Raw genomic sequence first — 21605 nt, 5'->3', positions numbered from 1 at the left:
GGCTGTGGTGCTGCTGGGACCATCGGCTCAGCAGGCCTTTCAGGCAGCCTGGCACTGACGAGGCCTCAGACGATAAAGGCAGCGTGGAAGGATGGGTACCACAGTAAAACAACTGGAAATAAAGTGTTGATCCTCGTCAGGAATCCTGTGGAAGCAGAAACCAGACAGAAGAGGCTGGGCAAAAAGAAAGTTTTTAATTTGCTGTGACAGGAAACAAAGCTGTGTCTTGTCAAAAAATTCCAGCTCCCTTTTCATGCCTGTCTGTTGCATGTCAGCAGTCCTCACAACAACTTTCTCATACAAATGCAGCTTGAGAGAAGTGAGCTCGGAAGTAAATTGCGAGAATCTGCTTTCTGAAAGGAAACACATGAGAGAAAGGCTCGGCCGAGCGTTATAACTTGAATTTCATTTGGTATGGGAAGCCTTGGGTGACATGGTGCTCATATTTGACTCTGTTCTTATATCGGGTGAAGGTGGTGCTTTTTCTGCTGCCCTGCCCCTGCAGGGCTGGCAGCCAGCAGGGCCCGCTGCTCTCCCTAATTACATGACATTGACAAGGATAGGACCCATGCCCAATTTTAAAGACCCTTTAACTCGAGGCACCCGTTTGCTAAGGGCTCTGTGCTGGATATAGCTTGGAACTTTAATGGGAAACTCTGGAGGACTGTGCAGGTTCGGGATTTGAAGCTGTCAATGCACACAAGATAAAACATGATCTTAAATATATGTTTCAGCTCAGCTCTGACATTAAGACAGCAGTCCTGTAAAATTGTCAGCAAAATCACTGGCAATCGCAATCAAATTACATTAAGCACGTTAACTTCTTTGTAATTGTTTTATCTCCATGCGTGCTTGAAACAAGGGGGGTTTTATTCTTTAAAAAAACAACTGTGATGTTTGATTTCATTCAAATGAATTCTTACTGCTGGGTGAGGAGAAATGTGGGGTGTATTTTCAGGTGGATTTGTCTTTGTTTGTAAGGACTCATAAGAACTTAGGCAATTATTTTCAAAATGATGCTGACTCTGCCTATGTAAAGGCTTGCTTCTTCACAACAAAGAGGTTGTGGAGGGACAGGAGGAGCTCCCATACTGAAGAATTTTTTAATTTAACATCTGAGTCATTTTACCTTTCCTGTCCTTCTTCCATAGCAAGGGGTATATTCAATCAGTGCTTGTCATAGCAACCTTTTTTTTTTGTGCGGTTCTCTCTCGTTCTGGGAGATAAGATTTTTAATCAAAAAGAAAAGAGTAAATGGACAGATTTCCAAATGTGTGGATGGGAATTAGTCAACCAAGTTCCAGTGGTATTCAGCACACCTTTGTCTTTTGAAAACTTCTATTCTCATCTCTCTGGTTATGGAAATCCCTTCTCAGAACAGGGATAGTGTTTATGGAGGTTGTTCTTTGTTTCATTTTGTGTGTTTTTTTTTTTGGCAAAGTAGTTTCAAACAGTTGCTCTAAGAGACGTGAAGTCTAACAAGGACAATTAATGTGTCATTTAATGAGAGACTTTCATGTCTTCTGGGCTCTGTGTAGGGCAGACAGAGAAGAAGTTACTTTTATTTCCCTTTTCCTGGCCCAACACATGGATTTTATCTCCTTCACTTTTGCTTCCCTCACAGTCTCCAGTGAGAAAACCTCTACCTGTGTTCAGACCAACTACTACAGTAATAAAGGATAGCTCAAACTAGTGGGTAGGCACATAAGCAGCTCCAGGTTACCAGGGAGTTGGAATGTTTTTATGCTGAGTTCAGCTGGGTTGAAGTCCTTCCCTTTTCAGAGCTGGCCATTCACCTATGTTTTTTCTCATTTTAGGGGAGCACCTACGAATCTGCCCACAGGGCTATACCTGCTGCACCAGCGAGATGGAGGAGAACTTTGCAAATAAAAGCCGAAGTGAATTTGAAGCCATGATGAAAGAGGCCAGTCGCTCTGTGCAGACGATCCTAACGGCACAGTACAGAAGCTTTGACAGTAAGTAACACCTGATCTGTTCACTTTCTGCTCAGAATCCAGTCACTGCGTAGCTTCCCAGGTGCTGTTAGAGCGAGGGGTTCGTGTTCGATATTCCTTCTTCTGCATCTTGTTCAATAGTTCGTCTAAAACGTTGACCTTCAATAGCAATTGTACCTCAGGCTGTGTCTTTGCGAGAACAAGTCATTTCAAGAACTCCACTTGGGTGAAGCCATGGCAGGAGGCTGGCTGGCATTCATACCAACAAATTGTGTACCTTGGCACAGATGCAGCTTTTACAAGCATAGCGTAATCAGGTCTTACCACAGCAGCATAACATCAGAGGTAGTGATGTAAGACTTGGCACTGTGCCTTGAGCTGTATAATCTGAAGAATATGGTAAAGGTGACTGGATAGTCCTCAGTAGAGGGGGAGGATCTAAGAAGGCATGGATTTTTCTTGTTCTTTCCATACAGATTGCAAATGAAAAGGAGGTAAGTTCATATTAGTTGCTTATAACTTTGAGCATCATACAAACATCCAAAAGTGGTGTACAGCAGTAAAGATCTTAGAGGTTATTGCGCTTTAGATGTTGTGGACAAACATGCCCTCCAAAGCACAGTATCCCTCCTAATGTGCTAAGTAAAGGCTAAGGATGTCTCTCTTACTTTTATTGTTCCCTGAAGAAAGCATTTTGCAGTGCACAGTAAGCCTCAGGGTCTGAAGGCCGCTGGAAATAAATGGTTTATTGGCAAAATTGAGATGACCTATGATTCAGAAACCGTATCCGTTATCAGATTTTAAAGAAGGTCGATCATTTAGAATCATGGTCTTCTTAACTTTATCAACAGTCGTCATATGGAGTTACTGTGAGAAGAATAGGAGTTGGAGAAAGGAGCTGATAATAGCCAGAAAGGTGGAACTGGAAATTTCAAGCACTACATAATAGATCTAAAGAAATAAACCTGACCTTCAGGGAGCTGATAACCAAGATTAAGTGCTTTTGCACTGAATAGAAAGAAAAGGCAATGCATCTCTGCAAAATGCATTGTGACTGTGTGGCCAGGGTTGACCACAGCAAAGTCATTCTTTTAAAAGCTCAAAATTAATTGATTTTCACCTGCATTAAAAAGTGATAGCCAAGATTTTCAAAAGAGCCTTACAATGCTGGTTGCTCAGGCTGGCACCTGAATGGGCCCTGATGTGACTGTTGCTGCTGAGCACACTCGCTGACCTCTGAAATCCAACCCCTCACAGAGATAAATGCAGAACATCCACCGGACCTCGGCACGCTTTCCCTCTTCCGTCCGTTTTGGCAGATTTTGGCTGGTACATCTGGCCTTTACTTTTTGCCACAGACACTCCAAAGAACATCCTTCTACCTGTATCATGTGAGTGTAAAACTTGGTGGAAAGCTTTGAGGATCACGTTGCTGAGCAGAAATTAGCTAGTGAAGGACCAGTTTAATGTGAGTGTGATGGTTTGGTGGATTAATAATAATAACAGCAATAAAAATAATAGTATGCAGAAACAATAATATCAGAGGGGGGATGCTTATGTTGAGAAGCCAATTAGAGATGTGAGGGTTTTCTCTATTTTTTCTAGTATTTTACAAAAATAGACATTAATTTCTGTGGTACGTAGCCAAGGATTTGAGGTTTTCTTTGATTTGTGTGTGTGTTTGTTTTTTAAGCATCGAACAATATGTACATTCAGTAAGCGAAGTATTACTTTAACAGACCATAATGCACTGATCACTGGTGTTTTGCAGTGGGAATAACCTCAGTTGAGCCCTCAAGGCCAGGAAAGTGTTTCCTGCTCCCATTATACCTTTTTCTGTTTGATAATTATCCTTGCAATCAATAGAGAGCTTATAATTAATGCAAGACAAGATTAAAAAAGACAGTATTCATCGTATTTTGTCTGCATTTCAAGCACAAGTTTGCCTATAATAAGCAGTTGTTTGGGTTTTGGATTTTTTTGTAGCTACTGTATAGATGGTTTAAAATTAAGGTAGTTGTGGTGATGTGGCAGTGCAATCATACCAACTGCTGAAACAGTGCAGTAGAAACCACCCTATTTTCCTGATTAACCTTACACTTACTAAGACTTTTTGCAGGTAGCGCTATTTAAAGCTGTTCAATAGATCTTTTTAATGTCACAAGATCTAGTCTTTCTGCCATTGGATGCCTGGTTTTGTTGGATTTTCTTATCAGCAGTTTCTGTGGCTACTTGAATAACGGAGACCTTTCATAGCCTTTGTTTTGCACATAGCCCTTCATCTGGCAAGAATGTGATATTGCTTTTTCACAGATGCTTGTCTGTTGTATTCTGGAAGGGTTTTTCCTTTCCACTTTCCCCATGTCTGTGTTTGCCCTGGAGGGGAGAGTGCAGCTTTTGAGGTTGCAGAGATATCGATGCACAGCTTGTCTTTATACTTGCAATTTGGTTTGGCTGCAGGAGGACATAGCGGAGGGCTCCACAGGCTGGGGATGTCCAACCCTCCCTCAAAGTATTTGCAGCCTGGAGGTCAGATTATTCTTATGTTCTCCACTAGCAGGTGTGGCACATTGAACTTTAGGCCTGGAGCTGTCTTCTTCAGATTCATCACAGCAAATCTTGATTTTGTAATCTCACTGCTGATCATGGCAATAGTCCCTGCTTGCAAATTGCCCTGAAGCTCCAGCTAGAAAATAGCGAGGCTACAGCAATCTGCTTCTGAAGTAGTATTCTCCATGCTGCTGTTCAACACTTTGCATTGGAGAATAATTCATCCTGCAGGTGGTGATCTGCAAAGCTCTTAGGTTATCAGAGGGCCTCTTTTCTGAGCCACGTTTTTGTCCCATCACAAGGAATTATATAATCTGTAGTTCTGGTCTCACTGGCTGCTTTGGGGACAAACACTTTGTGGCCAAGAGTGGATTGTCCTTTTTCTTACACAGAGTACTTTTAGGGAAAATATATATATGAAATACAGATGACGTATGATAGGTAGAGACGTATATAAAACTGATATACGTGGAAGAGGATCCTATGGTTTGACTGCTCTCCCTGCATAGCAGAGTACACATGGCTTCTGGGATGCCCTTCCCGAGGATCTACCAGGGCTAAATTTAAAGTTTAACAGCCTACCGTATTGCGTATCTCCTTTCCAGAGCATTTGTTGTTTTGCTTTAGTTTAGTTAGCAGGATGTGGGGGCATCAGATTTGAGCTATGCTTACGGTCATTGCCTTGCTGTTAACCTTTTTGGTTGAAAAGCTAGTGTTTTGCTACACAACCGATCATTTTTAATTAGTAAAAACCACATGGACACACAAAAACACAGACCACAAGTGATGAGAGCATATGCTTTTGTTAAGCAAGTGCTAGGGCAGACATAGAGATCCGAGTAGTGGTACTTCGTTAGCAGGATTATGTGCGCAGATGCTTTGTTAATTGTGATGTCCCAGGTCTCCTGCTCAGGCACGGAGCAGCCCATGATACTGGAGGCTGCTAGGTGGGTTTTATGCAGAGTTTATTTGCCTGGAAAATTGTACATAGCCCATACCTTGAAAGCAAGCTGTGAATAATACGGGTGATAACAATATTGGGAGTCTTGCCGGGAGCTGGGATGGTCTCTGTTGAGAATGGTACCAAATACTGTTTTAAAGATGCTACCAACATTAGAAATACTTCTGAGATTTTAACCACAGAATGTACTTGTTTTAAAACTGATATCATTTCAGTGGATTGGAAACTTTCAGTACATAATATTATAAAATGAGATACTTTGACAAAGAACTTTGCTCAAATAGATGATTTCAATAAACGGACGAGAGTTGTGTGTTGCCCCCTCTGCCGGCTAGAGAAGAGGAGCTAGCCACTGAAGTGCTTTGACTTCATGAATTGTGCCAAGAGTGGGTTATAAACACTGGGCAGGCTGTGGGGATCTCCCATGGGAAAATTAACTTTTTTTTCTGGCGTATCACACAGCTGTATGTCAGCATTACACAAAGTCACGGGAGTTTTGAACTCCCACTTCTCAGTGAAACTTGTGCCTCTGTAAGCATTTAGAAATCAGCATGAGAGACCTCTGCACGACAGGAAGGGCTGGAGGAGTGATGGCCGATGACTTGGCACTGGGTGCAGGAGATCATGATGCGAGTGCAGCCTGAAAGCACATATCTGCTGGGACAGCCACACAGGCTGGGGTGGCAGAAACAGAGCAGGAGCAAGTGGCACCTGGGGTGACAGAGAGGGGCTGCGAGCAGCAAGGCGCAGGGCTGTTTTTCTGGTGTTCGTGAAAGGTCACTCGTCATGAGTCTAATCCGTGCCTGTCTCTCTCTCTCCTCTCCCTTTTCCCCCATTTAAGTAACTTTTTAACTGTACTGCAATATTGTGCCAATCTTTCCTTCCCAATCATTTGGTACACTTAGCAAGCACTCACTGTGTGACTGCTGACCTTTAGCTGTGAGCCAGCAAATCTGTCCTTTCAGAATTGTTTCCTTTTTTTAGGAAGTATCAACAGGCTGGATCAAAAATCTCTGCTTTTATTCCACATTGCACAGTCTAAAAACTATTTGTAGCTCTTACAAATTCTGTGATTTTTAAGCTGTAGCAATCAATTGCAAATTAAAATTTATGCATTTTATAGGTAGCTGCCCATTGGAAAGCTGGTGTCATGTAAAAGCTTTCATAACTTCAACGGGTGGTAGCTGGAAATCGCATATGTTGGAACACAGACTGTACAGATAATTAACATTATTTGAGAGTTAGTTTTAGACAGTTACATATTTCTTGTGAAAATGAATCGTTGTTTTAAATGTTACAAGGTGGGGAACATCCTAGAAGCTGTTACACACTGATGGTAAAATTTTAGAGATTTCTAAAGGCTTCTGTTTTAAAGTTCAACCAAATATGTCTTTGTCAGAGGAACTGACTTATTTGACCAACAGTGTGTAGGGTTTCAGTCCCTAAAAGGCAGTCTGGGGCTGCTCCCTTGAGCCAAGCGTTTGGGTTTGGACTGCAAATGTGTTGCTTTTGACCCAGAAGCCCCTAATTAGCTGGGGATGCTTTTTTTTTTTTTTTTGTGGCAATTCCCCATGCCAGGCCTCTGCCCCTGTGGTTTCGGTGTGTGGGCTCAGCTCTGCAGGAGAGAGCTGATGTCTGGGATGTCCCCAGGCAGATGGGAGGTGGCAGTGTGTCCCAGCTCACCAGGTGGCTCAAGGATGGAGGAACAAACAGGGGGGGCCCTTGGAGGCCTCCTTAGGAGGAAGGCAGCAAGCACGTGCATTTGCTCCCTCCCTTGTTTCCCCTCAAGGAGCCACCTTAAGGAAACCCCAGCATGAGGTGGGATTTATGCTAGTCCCTGCAATTGTGCTCCGCAGCAAGAAGATGCTTTCATGTGTGGTGTTGAGCCTCTTGGTTGGTATTTATGGTTTCCTGGAATGGGGTGCGGCGTCTATCAAGGTGCATTCCTGGGCTCGGCAAGATTACTCCTGACAGGTAGCTGCCTCAGGGAGGCAAACGCTTAGGCTCACCTGTAACAGCTCCAGCACCTGGAGTTTTCTCTCTCCTTCCAGCCACTTCTCTTCACATTTAATCTGCAAGTCTCTATTGTGTGCTGCAGGGTATCTCGCGACGTACGTGCAGCACTTTTCTTAACAGATGGCATAGGCACAATATTCTCCTTAATAAAAACAAAACAAAAAAATAAAAAAGGCAATGGCACTGGGACAGGGGCACTGAATCGGGCTGCCTTCTGCAACGACTTGCACACCCCAAAGAGATGAGCTACTTCATCCCTGCAGAAGTCAGATTAAGGGAAAGGGTAGATCAGGCATCTCAGTATCAACAGCTGCCACCGTGTTTGTCACACAAACACAAGAAGCTCCCTACGAGTGCTCAGAAAACATGGAAATGTGCATCTGCTTGAGGACATAAAAGAAATCACCTGCTCTTCTGAGATACCGAATGCCGCAGGCATATTTTGCAAGAAATTAGTGATGACCACGTAGTCATTTGAGAAAAAAGTCTGGGCAGAGTTTATTTTACTGTTCATGAGTCAATGCACGAGTCTCTGAAAACCTGTGATTTTCCACCGTCAGCAGTCCATCAGCCAGGCATTTATGACGAATGCTGGGTGCTGCCCTCAGTGGCTGAGGCAGCATTGCACAGAGGCTTCAGTCAGATGTCCCAATGGAGGGCAGCGCAGTGAAACAGGAGGTGAACAGCTGAGGTTTTTCTGCGTGGCTCAGCAGAGGAGCCTGTTTCTTGAACCAGTTTACACTCAGCCGTATTCCAATTAGTTTACTAATTTCTACATGAAGTGATTTCCCCCTTTCGGCTCTCTGCTGTTCCATCTTTCTCATAAGAGGAAAATACTGGACTTTCCTGGTCTACTGCTACTGCAAAGACTTGGAGGTGTTCTGAATCTGCTCGTGAGCTGGTAATTCCCCCACAGCTTGGCATGAATCATGTCTGTGTTCTTGGTCAGGTGCTGTGGTAGTTTGGGAACATCAAGGGCTCCAGAGACAAGGTGCTGTCCCAGCACAGAGATCAGCACACACGATAAGCTTGAAAACATGATACTGAAGTATGTGGCGTGTCCTGACATAGGAGGTTGTGCTATTTTGTGTGCTTCGAGATATCTGTTCTCATTTGAGATGATAGAAGTACTTTGTTCTTTCTAACCAGAAATGCTCGCAGCAAACTGTTGATTCTGCTTTATTAGTTATTGCCATTGAAGAAGCACATCCATTCAGTCAAGAAGCTTCTTGTTACAGTAATGCACCGCAGGGCATCCTGCCTGTCTGAGACTCAATCTATGGTCCAAAGACTTTGTTTAAAAAAAAAAAATAAATTTAAATCAAACAGGTTTGGGTGAGTGGACTGTGGAGAAAGTGATGCATTGTGCAGTAGGTTTGTGCTAGAGGAGGGAACAGAGCCTGGGTCCCCAGAAGTCGCTCTCATCCATAAAAATCAGTGATCCTCTTGTAAGAGAGCAGAACACTTCCAGTCGTCCCAACTCTTACAAGGGTTTATCAAATTTCCATACATTCATTCTCAGCACCTCCCACCTAAGAAAAAATAGGTACTTTTTCTGAATGCTCCTTTAGTTGTTGTTATGTGTGGGTTATTCGCAAGGCCCCTTCCAAAGTGTATGTAATGCTCAAAATCGCGCGAGAGGTCTGCAAACAACCTGTAGAAATGGGTGCAGGGATGGGACAGAGTTTTTTGGCACATGGAACCCTGTGAGATTAGGGGAGTTGGGCTGATTTTTAGAGGTTAGCATGAGTAACAGCAGTACAAGCAGGAGCTTGAAGGTGCTTTGTGCCTACGAAAACTGCCAAGAAATGATTTATCTATAGGGAGAGTCAAAGGTAATCCCTCTTTGGGGTAGAAAGAAGCAGGATAGCTTCACTGACAAGAATTTCACCTTTACATCTAACGTGGCTGCTTACAAATGCTTCCCTTCTCTCTCCCTTTCCTGTTCTCATTTAATTTCCTCCCTTCAGACCAACACAGCCTCTCAGATTTAAGAGCGCAGCTAACATGCTGTAATGTGTGCAGAGCTTTTTCCAGTGCCTCACTTCCCTTAGTTCCCATAGCTCTGGCTGTGTCAGGGCGTTTTGATTCCATTGCTTGTATTTTCTGAAATTAGACAGGTTAGTGAGGGAAAAATAATTTTTTACAGTTCATGGCAGATTTGGCCAAGATACCAGTGAGCTGGGTTTGTTCCACCACGAAGAGAAACGGGAATCAGCTGACCCAGCTTTCAAAGAACCTGAATCTGCCTAACTGGAGTTGCAGATTCCTCAAGTGCAAGCTATGTAAATATGATAATTAGGTTGTGAGCCTGTAAGGGTCTCTCTTTAGTACTTCTCCCTCAGATCCACTGCTCTCCCAGCGGGAGCTGTCCTTGCAGAAAGTCTCTCCATGTTGCTCAGCAGTGATCCCTGCTGACCGAGGGGTAACGTCAGCACACGCTTTGCCTGGAGATTGGCATGGAGGCAGCTTGTGCAAGAGCCCTGGCTGGAAGACAGTGAGAGAGCACTCACTAGCAGGCAAAAGAAATAAGGATACTTTCTTCTTTTTTTCCTCTGAAATACATCTTTATTAATTATCTAGCTTTATTTTTGCATGTAATGCTGGAAATACTGTCTCCGCCTGCCATAGCTACATCTCCAAGAGGGATACATACATTTCAATGCTGATTGCTACACCTGCTGCTTAAAACAACAGACATAATCTCTTTCCCTGGCCCAACCTATAAAAGCTGCCAAATGATGGTCTGAAACAAAACTAAACAAAATAGGAAAAATGATCATAAAGAGAGCCATGAAAATTGCTTGGATTTTCATTCTTACTCCAAGCTGCATGGCAGTGGTAAAATAAAGAAAACCCAACTCCCCAACACTCCCCAAAATGCTGAGGCAGCTGCAAGCTGTGGATCAGACTGTTGGTTGGCTCATCAAGGCTCTGGGAAATAACGTTTGTTACAGTTTAAGATCAGTATAAGGTCTGGATTCAGCTGTTAATACACTGGAGATAATTGAGCGGCTTCCTGCAGCCCCAGCAGTACAGCAATTCACTCGTGAAATGCAACCTCTGTTTTAGTGCCGCTAAAAAGGAATAAATTGGTCCTCGAGGACTAATGAATGCCAATGAAAGTGTTGTGCGGTGTCATGTAGTAAACTTGTCCCAGGGGAAATGGCTGGAAGAGCACGGGATTTCGGCTCGCTTCAGGTGTGGTGGGACCATACCCCGAGCCTGCCCGCCTGGTCGGTCGAAGCAGGGCCACCCATGGCCCCATGTGGCTTGGCCTCTCCGTCCTGGGGGCTCTTGAGACGGAGGACACGGGGCCATGAGAGCAGCGGTGGGGCTGGGGGTGAGGGTTTGCCAGCATGCATGTGCAAGGCCTGGCGAAGGGCACCTGGGGCGAGGGTGGCTGCCAGCAGGGTTGGGGTGAGGAGGGAGCCCTGGGGTGCCCCCTCAAGCCAACCGAACCTTCAGGTGGGACCACTGAGCTTACAGGCAGTGATAGCCAAAAGCTATTTCCCTCAAATTGGGAGCAAATCTGTCTGAGCTAGCGGGGACAAAGGAAGAAGGCATCAGCTTGGACAGGGTTTTTTTGAGTGGAGAAGTACGTTTCCACTTGAGGCATGTGTGCTTGCACATATGCGTGTGTATGCATACATCCTCCCCTCCCTCAAGTAGAAATATCCAAGAATAATACATAGCAACAATTTGTTGGCTCTGTGCTTTATTTGTAACATTTGAGGGCAGAAGTAGAGCATCCTGTTTGTCTTGGTTCACCGTAAATTGAGGACTTGTTTGGGTCTTTACTCTATCAATTTAGCTCCTCACGGTTAAGAACAGCAGAGAGGTGGCATTCCTCCTCCTCCAACCCTCACTGTGTCAGTGGCATCAAGTACCCGGCAGCACATCGATGGCATCAAACGCAGGTAACACAAAAGGCTCTGCCCACAACGGACACAACCAGCACATTAAACTCTGGGCACGTGTTTGCTGAAGCTCAGAAAAATCATGGCTAATTCAAAGCTAAATGTTGTCCATCTTGAGGAGCTCTTTGAAAGGAATGCGATTGTTCTTGTTTCTGCAGGACTTGGTATTCTCTGCTCTGTGTGTCAGTTGGAGTGGGGTTTAGCCAGGGTGGAGAGGACGCGTTTGAGCTGAGCTGGGCAGCTTTCCCCCCGTCCCCTCGCCACGTTGGGCTCATGGTGAAGCCCTGCCCGGTGTCGGGTTTGCCTTTCTGGTAGCGCCAAACCTGTCACATCAGGTCACTGGGCTGCTCCGCAGTGCAGCTTATGTTTGACCATGTCTGCTGTATGAAACAGACCAGAAACTCAAAATATTTTCATGTTTTCATAGTCCATCATGAAAAATCTAGAAGGCAAAAGACTAGAACTGAGATAGATTTCTTGTGCAGTCTCAGTTTGTACCTCCCTTGCTGGTACCAATACTCTATGATATTCACTCTTTAATGATGTGATCCTAGACTTTTTTTTTTTTTCCACAGGCCTCTGGCCTCTTGCAGGCCATATGATAGACGATGCCTGCTGAATCATCATCATTTATTGTGTAGTATGGCGCATTATTTACTGTACAGCAGCCAAATCCTGCACTTGGTACATAATTATTAATTTCCTCATAGGCTAATAAAGGATTGTATCATAATGCATACACATCGGGGAGCTGAATTAAGGGTTCAGGACGTACTTGAATTTTTTCATTTCCCTAAGTGTCTCCATACTTAGCTTGGTTTGCAATTACAAGATGAGACTTTTCCCTTACAGAGATAATGTAAAGCCCTGCTTTCAGCCCAGAGGCTCTGGTTTGTGGCAGCAGCGACCAGCTGGGGCTAAACCACTGCAGCAACCCCTGCCCAGGGCTGGGGAGGCTGCCTCATCAAAAAGCAAAGCAAAGGCAGCTTACAGGTACTGTTGTAACACATCAACTCTTTCACCTTTTCACAGCCATAACATGTTTTGCTGTTTTTTTCCCAAAAAAAAATCAGCCTAATGCAGATCTCCCACATGGATGATCTGGGTAAAATGGGTAACAAAAGTTCGCTGTTGGTTGTATAATAACAGGAGCAGAGTAGTCAGGGGGCTTTTCAGTCTGCTCGTCAGAAGTTTGCACCAAGTATGATGAGTTAAGTGAAATCTTTAAACATCTCTTTATTTGATTACCCCCTTTTTGCTGTTGTCTAAAAGAGAGAAAAACACATGTTTAGATAGAAAAAACTTTGGAGAGGGAGTGATTTTTTTTTTTATTATTGTATGTTCCTTTGGTGTTTGGCACAGTGGTGTTGAGAGCTTCCAGCCTATAAAAATTATAATAAATGTGCATCGCCAGTGAAATTTTGTTTTTGTACTTCAGACATCACAGGTAAACTGATAGAGACTCAAACTGCTACCAAAAAATAGCTTTTCTTTGTAGTTTCCTTTAAACTGTGATAAGCATTTCTGCTGGAGAATGAACAAGTGCTTTTTTTGCATTTTTAAAGTTAATGCCCCAAAAGTCTTCAGTTGATTAGCAGAGGTCTTGTGTAGGATGGCTGTTTCATTACCAAGAGTTTAAGTGAGCTATAAATATATTTTATGTCCTTGTACAAGTTCAGAGCACCATGAAATATAATTAAAAGATTCTGAGCACTATGAGCATAGGAACAACATAGGAAATAAACGTTTGACCTCTCTTACCTTTGGTCACCAGTAAGCAATTGCTCTCTATGCTTCCTGCCTACATTACTTACTGTTTTGGCTTAAATGCAAGAGGAAGCTGCCTACTGAGAGTGCCGAATGAATGTTCACAATTCAGTACTTCTTCTGTCTGTATTTTTTTTCTTCTCTAGAAGGTGCAGTGGAAAATGCCAAAGCTATTAAGAAGCTAACAATTACCTTTAATTATGCGGGACACCTTCAGTAATGAACAAGAGAAAGATTTGGAGTCTGTTGTTGTTTCCTTTTATTTCTGAAAACAAAACAGAAAAATGCTAATCAAGAAATTTTGTACAGCTGAAGCAGTGTGTCTGAAGCAGTTCTCTTTTATTTCTGGCCAAGGAAAGCACCATGCATGTATCACACCATGGTAGGATCCACCTGCGGATTTACAACCCTGAAGGTGCAGTGGGAAGCTGACTTACTGATGGGCCCGTCCTGTAAAGTGTTTTGGCACTGAACAAGTCAGTGTAACTGGGTTAGGACATGACCTGATGATTTTCAGGCTTGCACTAGGGAATAAAGTTGTGACGGGCAATATCATTCTGAAAGAAACCCAGAAAATTAAATACATAGCAGCAAAAATAAAATATTGTCGCTCAGGACCAAAGAAAATGGAACAAATCCTTGTCTGCTATGTGTAAGACAGAGGAGAGAAACTGTTGGTCAGCTGAGCTAAAGAAAATGAGTTTACAGGATTTGATTGCGTGTTATTTGGGTCTGTAGTTACTGAGCTCAGGGAGCGTGCCTGTAGGGCTTGCAGAGCTCTCTGTGCTGTCTGCTGCTATAGGGTTTTCTCAGCCCTCCTCTGGGCTGTTCCTTGCCCCCGCTGTGCTGCCAGCAGGACTGCTGCACAGCCTCAGCGTGTGGGGCTCAGGGGGATTTCAGTCAGCCATCGGTGGTGCTCCAGAAAGAGCCGACAGCATGCGTGGCAGCAGCTCGTGCTGGAGGTGCTGGCAGCCAGGCTTGGTGGGCACTTGCCTCAAAGGTCCCCGTAGGGAAGGGAGGAGGCAGCCAGCTCGAAACGCTTGCAATAAACCCGCTCTTGCTGCCCAGCTGCCTTGGGAGCATGCCCAGGTGGGTGAGGGTGGAATATGAGCCATCCCAAGAAATCATCCCATCAAACTGGCTGCTGAGCGAGCAGTAATAGCAGAAATACAGCAGTGGGGATAAACGTCTTTATTACACCAGAGGGAAGCATTGTGGCGAGAATTACTGCAGGAGGGATACAGGTACGGCCATTAAGTGGTTGTAGTGCCAGAGGGCAGTGATCCCAGGAGCCTCTGACCTTGCCTCAGCATGGGTGCTGGTGGGGTGCAGGGATGGGGAGGAAGCTTGCCTCATGTCCTGGCTGTGTGGCACGGCCAGGCACGTCCGTCAGGGGAGCTCGGACTTCTCCCTGCAGCAGGCAGAAATGTGCACCACCAAAAAAAGGCTATGGAAGCAAACTGGCCAGGCATCCCAACAATTCTCTCTCTGCTCTTTGTTCCTAACTGAGTAGATACACTGCTAGTCCCATGGCCCTTCTTACGGGGTGTGAAGCCTCCCTTCTGCTGAAGTAAATGGGACACATAGCAAGGATCTGATCCAGAGGTTGTGGAAGTTGCTGGAGGGGTGCTTCCTTGTGGGCACGGCGTGGGTAAGGTGAAAAATCACCTAGAGATTTGCACGTGAGGAAGTTAGAAAGGCTGAGTTTTAACAGGGTGTCCCTCCTGGGCAATTGGGGCTGAGGATTTTGTGGCTTCGCAGGCATTTACAGATCAGGAGGATTCTGTGGAAGGTGACTGTTCTTTGAAGATGGGGGTAGCTTAACACCAGAAGAATATATAAATAACCTGTCACCAGTAACACTTGCACACCCTCGATTCCAGCTTTTTAGAGGCAAAATCCTGAGCACACAGGAGGAAGACATTGGCGGACAACAATCAGGAGGAAATAGTGTGATGAGCAGTAGTCATGTTGGGACATCTGTGGGGTTGCGGTATGTAGGCAGAGAGAAAAGGGATATGTTTTGCAAACATAAAAAGCACATTAAAAGGAGTTAGGAGTGATATACAGAACACTGTCAGCATAGTTTAGGTTTGGTCTTTTTCCATTTAAAAAAAAAGTACGATGATTAATTTTCTTTAAAAAGACTGAAAGATTTGGAATCTGTGCTGTCAGAAAACTTGCAGCTCTCTGTTAAGCAATATATTTTAAAAGGACGGGCATTTTTGATAGCGGACGGTATCAGTGCAAACCACAAACAACAGTATGGATAAAACGCTTCCCTGCCAGACTGGAGTGATGGGTCGCAGTGTGTTGACTGAGCACTTTCATCACTGTAATTGGACTGTTTGATATTTGTTGTGCTCTGCACCAAAGCTTCCCAAGCAACCCAGGAAGCAAGCAGCCACCAACAACACATTTAAATCTTTTCAGGCCTTTCCTGCAGTCAGAGCCCTGCAGTAAATCGTGCTAATTATTTCACTAGAGTTTTGTCCTCTTTGTATGTAAACCCAGACATTTTTCTGTAGAGTTGCAGATTTAGGGTATTTCATAGCACTGTTAAACTAGAAATAAAGCGCATTTTCTCTCCAGAGATTCGCAATGAACTGAAACAGTCTGGAACCTAAAATCAAATGTTGGGAACTCTTTTTCTCCTGATAATAGAAATTTGATCTGTTAAGCTAAGCTGATAAAATACCTCCATTTCAGATTGCTGCAAACATGCAATTCAGGCTAGGAAGCAGTCACTCTTTGAACTCCTATTAGGAATAAAATTACTTTGCAACGCTGTCAAATTAGCAAAACTAATATTCAAGGAACAATTTGTAATTATTTACAAGCATTGAATATCTGTTGTACAGGAGCTGTGTTCATGTTCTGAGGGACCAATATTGTGAACATACTGGCAAGTTAATGTTTGAGACAAAGTGGACAGTGCAAGTCCAAACAACCTGTATAATCCCTTATAGGCAAGCTCCAATCTTCATCCTGCATACCTGCAACGCTCATGCAAATGTCAGAGTTGTGTTCATAGCCTAATATAAACCCCCCTGTTTTTAACATCCTAGAGTACCTCAAGTTCATTAAAAAAATTCACCTTACAAGATTAAGGCAATTTTCACACGTGCACGAACTAATAAAGTATTAATCTTAGTCTGGAAATAGATTTTTTTTTCTCAACTCCCACTTTAGGGAATTTAATTCAATTCCCAGACAAAATTCTATGGCTTTTAAGTAACAAGCATCCAAGACCGTCTGTTTTTCAGATCTTGAAAAGACATTGAAAATGTTCAGGTAGTTAGCTTTGGATGATTTAATGCTTGGCTTAATTTAAATCCTGGGAAGACTGAACTAACTCATATACCTGAAGAGGTAATAGCATAGAGGAAGTGGAAAATACCATCTCTTCTTCATCCAAAGGTGCGTCCCTGTGGCAATTAAGACGGAACAGTAATTTGGGGTTACTCTAGGCTCCTTGGTGACCATGCAGGAACAAATCGCATCTTTCTCTGGTTACAATAAGAGGAAATACTCCACCCATGTTGTCCAGAGGAACACCTAGCCCCTGCAGGTGGCACGGTGTCTTTATGTCAGCGGGCTTGCGGTGCTCTGCCTGAGCTGAGAGGTGCGCAGCAGCTGCGTGCGTGAAACACAGCTTTGAGACTGATCGCTTTTGTGTCTTTTGGCAGACCTTCTGCTGTTACCTTGTGGCAAACTGGCTCCCTGTTTGCTTTTGGGAAGCCTGACATTCAAAATAGATGCCTGTGTTTGTAAGCAGGGTATGTTTAGATGAATTCCCAAGTGCGGAGGACAGCAGCTACACTGCTCCTGTTGTTCCCCGGGTGGGTGGCTGGCCTGTTTTGTACATCTGTTGCTCAGAATTGGGCAGAGAACTGGTAGAGCCCCGTAGGGAAGATGCAAATTTCCTTTCTAAGGCAGTTGTGCCAGAAAGGGTGCATACGTGCAGGTGCTGTGCAGCTGCCCAGCCCTTACCTGGGCATACTCCACTTCGGAGAAGCCACTTCACCAGCGCTTCTGCAGAACAAAGCAAGGTGCAAAGGGCAATAAAAGTCCATTTGCCGCTCTGTGGAAAAAGAAGTCAGGAGTGTTGAGCTAAATAAGAGATTAGTTAGAGTTATTTGTGGACTCTTATGCAGAGCCTTTGGGGAGAAATCTGAGCTGAAGTAAAGCAGAGTGTGTCAAGAGAGTTGTATCCAGTGTGTGCCAACAGTTGAAAGCTGTTAACAGAGAGATGTGCGGGCAGAAGCGAATGACATGATTTTAACCTTATCTAATTTCTTCATCCTTTAGCAACGTGAGACTGAATCAAAAGGTCCAGAACTGAGCCCCCCAGCCACAGTCATGAGACTCTCAAGAGTTCCCTGCTTCATTTAAGATGTCCTTTGTGGTTTTAGGGACGTAGTGGAGGCTCACAGCTAGAAAAGCCATGGGGCAGCTAATCCCATTTATCTCAGTGGCAGGCCCCTAAATATCTCTGATGTTCTGAGCCAGAGACTCTAATAGGACTTTCCAAGCTCCCACAGGTATTATGAAGACAGATAGACTAAAAAAGTGCACGCATCCTTTAGTAACAACAGCCATATAAGTATCTCAGATGTACTTAATTATGCATGGAAGGAGTGGGATACAGGAAGGGTAACATTATGTGTTAAAAATAGAGAATAGCTCTTTTAAAAAGGAGCAGTTGAGAAATAAGCAATAGCCAGGAGAAATCATCTTAAGAAGTGTTTCTGCAGACATGCCTCTGCCTCATTTTTCTTGTCTCTCATTTCTCTGTATTCCAAAATAAAGTGACTGTTTCCTTTCAGAAGGCCCAGAACCTGGAAATCAGGCTAAAAACGTGCCTGTACAGAATGAGGGAGAACCTAAAGGACATCATCATAACTCTGTGAGGTAATTTCCAGAGCTTGATGGTCCTACGTTTGTAAATGTTCAGCTTACAAAGCCGTTCACTTACTGCGCTTTCTGTGACTGTCTGGGTTATAGGAGCCTTACCACACAGAAATGTCAATTCTTCTCTGCCTAATTTCAGAGGTGTGTAACAGAACTCGCTGGTGTCATTTTGGGTGCTCTACACTCCCACCAAAAGCAATGGGTGTTCAAAGGGAGGCTCAGGATGGCCCAGGATGGGCACAGTAATTACAATTAAAAGACATTTCCTAAGGCTTTGAAGTGCTTGCAGTGATGGTATTTGTAAATGGATTTCACTCAACATAAGCACGCTGGGAAGATGAAACTAAATCTCTAGGAAGTAAAGCTTTCTATATTCTTCACATTTTAAGGATATTTTGGGTTAAAAGGCTGTCAAACTTACGCATTAGGAAGGAAACTATATGCAGTCAGGCCTCTTTACACACTAGTGCTTCATGGGGCATTTTTCTGTCTTGCTTCCATATACTCTGAGAAATAATAAAATGAAGACAATGAATTTAGCATTAATTCTGGAAACAAAACCGAGGCAATTTTAATATTTTCATTTACATCCACTTTTGTTAGCTGTTCAGCCTGCAGTAAATTATATGCAATTCTATCACACTATAGCCTTATCAAGTGGAGTTGTATGCAAAGATTTGCAAAGCATCCACAGCACAGGATATATAGACTTTTTTTTTTTTAAATAGATGCAGAAATCAAGCCACAGTGAACGTGTCAAAAAATAGTCCTTGAAATATTTCCTCTTCCAGCTCGGAAAGTAATAACATTTCTACTGCAGCTAAGCCCAAGCCTGGCAAATAGTTTTCTGTCATTAAAATAAGCATTTCCCAATGCTATTTCCTTCCTGTCACACTGAGTATTAGGCTATAATTCTCCCCACTGCTGTTTTTCCTTGTGAGCAGGTGGAGGGGTCTAGACAGGCTGTAGTTTTGAAGGCACACTCTTAGTTTATGTCCCCAAAGTATATAGGTCTGCTCTATAGAGTCCAGCAGGTGTTTGGTGGTGGTATCTCCTTTGCTATTTGTTTGAGGTTACATATCCTGCTCTTTGCTTTTGTAAATAGACCCTTGGAGCCAGTGGGAGTAGTTGTGTGCTTTAGGCAAACAAGATTTGGTCTTAATATAACAAAATAGCAAATGTACAGATTCAAATGGATGGCTCAGTGGATGAAAGTACCAAAAAGTACCTATAACAATTAGTTGCTCACAGATTAGAAATTTCATGTCCCGCAACCCTCACTGTAATCCCATCTATTTTTCACATATTTCAGGAGAGATACCATTTAGTTTACATTAGCATGAATAATGAGTGCTAATCTGAGATGACAGAGCAATTTAAAACTGGCAATAAATTGCTGCGGCAATATTTAAAATGTGAAATATCTCATTCATTAGGAGAGGTGAAGACAAAGAACTGAACTGCACCCTCTTTCAAACTGGTTTTATGCCAAGGCAGGTCTGCTGGGTTTTGTAGAGCCTGTGCTCTCTTCAAACTGCCTTCAGTTCAGATTAGAGTCAAGGTCCAGACGTCGCTTTCTTCATAGTAGCTCAGCAAGGTGGATATAGAAACCCAGAGGTGTAGATACGTCAGCAAAAATCAAACCAAAAATGCTATCAGGGACTCCACCCTTTCTTTTCCTAGCAACAGGTAAGGTACTGAGGGCAATCCAAGAAAAATTAGGTCTCTTAGGTGAGGCTGTCTGCTTCCTGTCTTCAGAGAAAGGGAATGACAGCTGTCCTTCTCCTTGAAAGCACAAATGACACGGGGGCACAGCTGGCATAATTCAGTTTTAGGTGGATGTGCAACTTTTCATTACAGGCTCCACTAAATGATCCTGGCCAGAAATATATGACCATATGGCAGTAGAGCTCTTTTCCCTATAAGATTACAAAGTGCCACTGTTCACGATCTCAGCAGCTGAGAGATTATAAATTACTGGTACAACTGGTCACTGCTTTTTCAAGCTCGTTTTCTTGATACATTGGGAGTCCTTAATTTTCTCATGATAACATCTTCAACTTAAATGTGTCAGTGCTTATTGGTTGCCTGTTTTAGCTCTTACCCCCCACCCCTCTTTGCTGTGAAATTAGTGTGATGTTGCATCCCCATCTTTAACTCTTCCTTGTGCTGGTTGTCTGCCATCCATGGGTTTTCTCCACGTTTTCGCCCTGTTTATTGATTGCAGTGCCTTCTTCTGGCCTGTGTGTTTGACTTAAGTGAGTATCTTTAGACTTTTGCTAACTGCGACACATGGTGGGATGTTCTCTGCTGACATGCAGGCACTGGACAGGAAGCAGTGCTTTCTTTGCTGTTTGCATGTGCTTAAATGATGATTTTAGTAGGCAGTTCTATCAATTAGCCCAGTCTGTCCATATCAGGCTGCTTCATAATACTGTGGAAAACAAGGACGAAAAAACTGTATTGTGGATTCTGCGCTATTTCCAGGGATGTTTTTAAGTCAGCTCTAGAAGTGTTACATGATCCCAGAGAAACAGATGAAGAAGTTCAGGGGTTGAGTGAAAGAGGATTTATGGGTGTAACCTGTACTTTGGAAAGATGCCCTTCATCCCTCTGCATTTCCAGTGGCATACCAAATGAAACTGAGCTCTTCTGTGGGGTGGGATGCAATTAGTTTCTTACAGGTTTAATAGCAGCAATATTTTGCAAATGTGATGTTTGAAAATGTCTGCCTCTGCTGGAATCCTTTGAAATGGAAATGAAAAATACTGCGTTTGCTGGCCCACTAACCCTAGTTAAGCACAAAGCACACCAAGTCTTAAGAAAATAGTTTTAGAGGACCAGAAATAGGTTTCTCATTAAGCATTCCAAAGAACGTTTTGCAGATATGTATTAAAAGACATCCCCTGTCTATATACACGTTTGTTTATTGCCTGTAATTTTCTCTGCACCATAATTCTGCTTGCACAGTGCAGCTGGGCATAAATCTCATTTTTAAGAGCCCTGCTCGTGTTATGTTTCTTGACTTTCTATAATAACGAGAAATGGGATGCTCTGGGATAATCCAAAGGAGCATGGAATATAATACCATGGAGAAGAGTTGCAAAGGGCTCATTAATGCAAGTGGACCTAATGACTGAAGCCAGATCCTCTTTCTGATGTGAAGGTGACCTGAATTGGAAAACAGTTGAAGTTGTGCTGGCCAAAATCTCCATTTGAACTCCAAAGCAAGGTACAAGCGTCTGGGGGTTGTGGTTGACAGCAAGTTGAATATGAGCCAGCAGGGTGCCCTGGCAGCTAGGGAGGAAAACCGTATCCTGGGGTGCCTCAAGCACAGCATTGCCAGTTGGTTGAGGGAAGCGATTGTCCCGCTCTACTCTGCGCTGGTGCAGCCTCACCTCGAGTACTGTGTGCAGTTCTGGGCACCACAGTACAAAAAGGACATTAAACTGTTGGAGAGTGTCCAGAGGAGGGCTACAAGGATGGTGAAGCGCCTAGAGGGGAAGACGTATGAGGAGCAGC

At 43.7% G+C, this 21605-nt stretch overlaps 1 protein-coding gene across 3 annotated transcripts in view; it reads left to right on the top strand.

Annotated features, from left to right (window-relative positions):
- GPC1 (glypican 1) overlaps positions 1-21605 on the top strand; it is a 219806-nt gene that overhangs the window by 116583 nt on the left and 81618 nt on the right. For all 3 annotated transcript variants that reach the window (XM_040567531.1, XM_040567532.1, XM_040567530.1), the window contains one exon: positions 1818-1976. In XM_040567531.1, the coding sequence (XP_040423465.1) occupies positions 1868-1976 (109 nt within the window). In that variant the 5' untranslated portion in view covers positions 1818-1867. The remainder of the gene's footprint in view (positions 1-1817; positions 1977-21605) is intronic.

The sequence above is a fragment of the Cygnus olor genome, chromosome 9 (genome assembly GCF_009769625.2).
Source record: "Cygnus olor isolate bCygOlo1 chromosome 9, bCygOlo1.pri.v2, whole genome shotgun sequence".
Lineage (NCBI taxonomy): Eukaryota > Metazoa > Chordata > Aves > Anseriformes > Anatidae > Cygnus > Cygnus olor.
Note: the sequence above shows the minus strand (reverse complement) of the source record. Positions and strands in the feature narration are given on the sequence as shown.